General features: G+C 50.9%; 1 protein-coding gene across 1 annotated transcript in view; it reads left to right on the forward strand.

The window, feature by feature from the left end:
- The window catches only part of LOC102497328 (putative inactive 1-aminocyclopropane-1-carboxylate synthase-like protein 2), a gene marked incomplete at its 3' end in the record, with an annotated part of 18886 nt that overhangs the window by 13135 nt on the left and 3561 nt on the right, over nt 1-2190 (forward strand). The window contains exons 3-6 of the mRNA XM_006159134.1: nt 574-633; nt 1011-1081; nt 1476-1545; nt 1770-1836. Of these exons, the coding sequence (XP_006159196.1) occupies nt 574-633; nt 1011-1081; nt 1476-1545; nt 1770-1836 (268 nt within the window). The remainder of the gene's footprint in view (nt 1-573; nt 634-1010; nt 1082-1475; nt 1546-1769; nt 1837-2190) is intronic.

Genomic DNA, 2190 nt, shown 5'->3' on the forward strand with positions numbered 1-2190 from the left:
TTTTTTTTTTTTTTTGCTACAGGGCGTGTGCACTTGCCAGAGAGACAGAGACAGAGAGAAACCGAGAAATCATCCCCCAGGCGGGATGGCCACGCCGCAATCCCTTCTCCATTCTCCTCTCAGGATCTTGGGCACGCACACACATGTGCCCGGTGTGAGTTTAAGCCACCGGGTCCGGGACTCAAACCACGGTCGACTACATGGGAGTCCAGTGACATAGCCATTACGCTAACTGTTGGTCCCCCTGAATTTCACTCTCTTTATATCAGAGATCATATGGAATCTTTTCTTAGAGGTTCAGATAACTCGCATGAAGGACTCAGTCTAGGGGTGGCACTTTAGTAGACAGAACATAACTATTTTTGTGGTCTGAGGGAAGAATACGCAAGCTGTAAGATTTGGGGTTCGTGGAAAGTTTTCTAACGCTTCAAGTTCTCACACGTGGGCTGAACTGCCTGATGGGGCAGCGAGAGCACCGCTAGAACTAGTTCAAGGTGGGTGCTCCCTGGCAGGCTCAAAGGGCCTGTGCAGGGCAGGGTGCCAAGACTGATCTCGGATTCTTCCCGTCCCCAGGGCTTCATTAACCTCGGCACCAGTGAGAACAAGCTCTGCACTGACCTGATGACTGAGCGGGTACGTCACGCTTCAGGCTGGGCTTGGACCTACCCCCTCTAGCCCAGTCCTTCGAGAATGTGCTGCGGCATATGGTAGATGGAAGAGCCTGGGAGGCCCGGGAGGTGGTCCCGAGGGGTTTTCTAGCTGGGCTTTTGGTGGGTAGACTGCTAAGGGAGCCTTTGCGTTGGGGAGATTATCAAACACTTTGTGGCAAGGTATCATTTGTGTAATCTATGACAAGGTGGGGGGGGTCCAATTATTAGGTACAACAGTGGGTGTGCCCATTTCCCCTCTGGGAGGCCAGATCTGTGTAGGGCAACACCCACGTACAACCTAGGAGTAGGCTGAGACGTGTGGGCTTCCCTGGTCTGCCTGTCTTCACACTCTGTCAACAGTTGTGTCAAAGTGACATGAACTACATTGACGATGCCCTTCTGCAATACTCTGATTTCCAAGGACAACCATTGTAAGTAAGCTCCAGATCTGGGGTTTCCTGGCCTGTCGGCACCCATCTTCATCCAGGGGAGGGTTCAGGACACCAGTTTCTTGATGGGCGGCCTCTCTCTTTCTTTGGGTAAGACTGTTAAGAAATGCCTAACCTCGTCAGGAGGCAACCTGGTATAGTAAGAGTGGTACTGTCCTTTCATTCAAAAGCCCACGTTCTTGTCCTAACTCTCCTTTACGGTCTGTGTGACCTGAGGAGTTGATGACCTTAGTTAGCAGCCCTATAAAATGAAGCTGGACTGGGTAACAAAAATCCCTTGCAGGTTAGACACTGTTTTTTTGAAAAAGACTGAAGTCTAGATGTTGAATGAGAAATGGCGCCTGGGAATCACAAATCTCCCTGGGTCTGCCCACAGCCTGCGAGAGGAAGTGGCCCGGTTCCTTACCTACTACTGCAAGGCACCTGCCCAACTTAATCCAGAAAATGTGAGTCCGTTTCTCAGCCTTGCTGCCACCCTTGTGGAGGGCCGTATTCCTGGGGACATTTTCTAGGGAGTACAGGGAGAACCCAGGGAGACCCTGAGGGCCAAGGCAGGATGAAGGCTCATGGGTCTTCACTGAGGAGGTCCCTGGTTCCTGTCCCTCCCAGAGAGTTACTCCTTCCTCCATGGATATTTGTTGTTGACCTGCCTCTTGTGCACTGTCTTCAGGTGGTGGTTCTAAATGGCTGCTCCTCTGTCTTCTCTGCACTGGCCATGGTTCTGAGTGACCCGGGAGGTAAGTCAGTGGGTTTACCGGCACATGGGCAGGAACACATGAGCACTGGGCTTTGGGAGGAAGAGCATCATGACTTGGGGCGTTTCCCCCAGAATGCTGGGATTTCTCCTACACTGATAGAACATCTGTTTCTGTGGGGTCAGGGGGCTGGGATTCCCCATTTGACATGGAAGAGGAACATGGCAGCCCTTGAGGAAGTGTGTCCCAAGAATAAGGACAGTGGGAGCCAACCCATTATATTAATACCTGGGTTCTGGGGCTCAACAGGAATTGAAGAGTCGAGCCTGGGTAATTGGTTTAGACTACACAGATTTCCTACTTTTTTTTTTTTTTTTTTTTTTTTGTTTTTTTGCA

Source organism: Tupaia chinensis, unplaced genomic scaffold (assembly GCF_000334495.1).
Source record: "Tupaia chinensis unplaced genomic scaffold, TupChi_1.0 Scaffold000625_1, whole genome shotgun sequence".
In the NCBI taxonomy this organism is placed as follows: domain Eukaryota; kingdom Metazoa; phylum Chordata; class Mammalia; order Scandentia; family Tupaiidae; genus Tupaia; species Tupaia belangeri.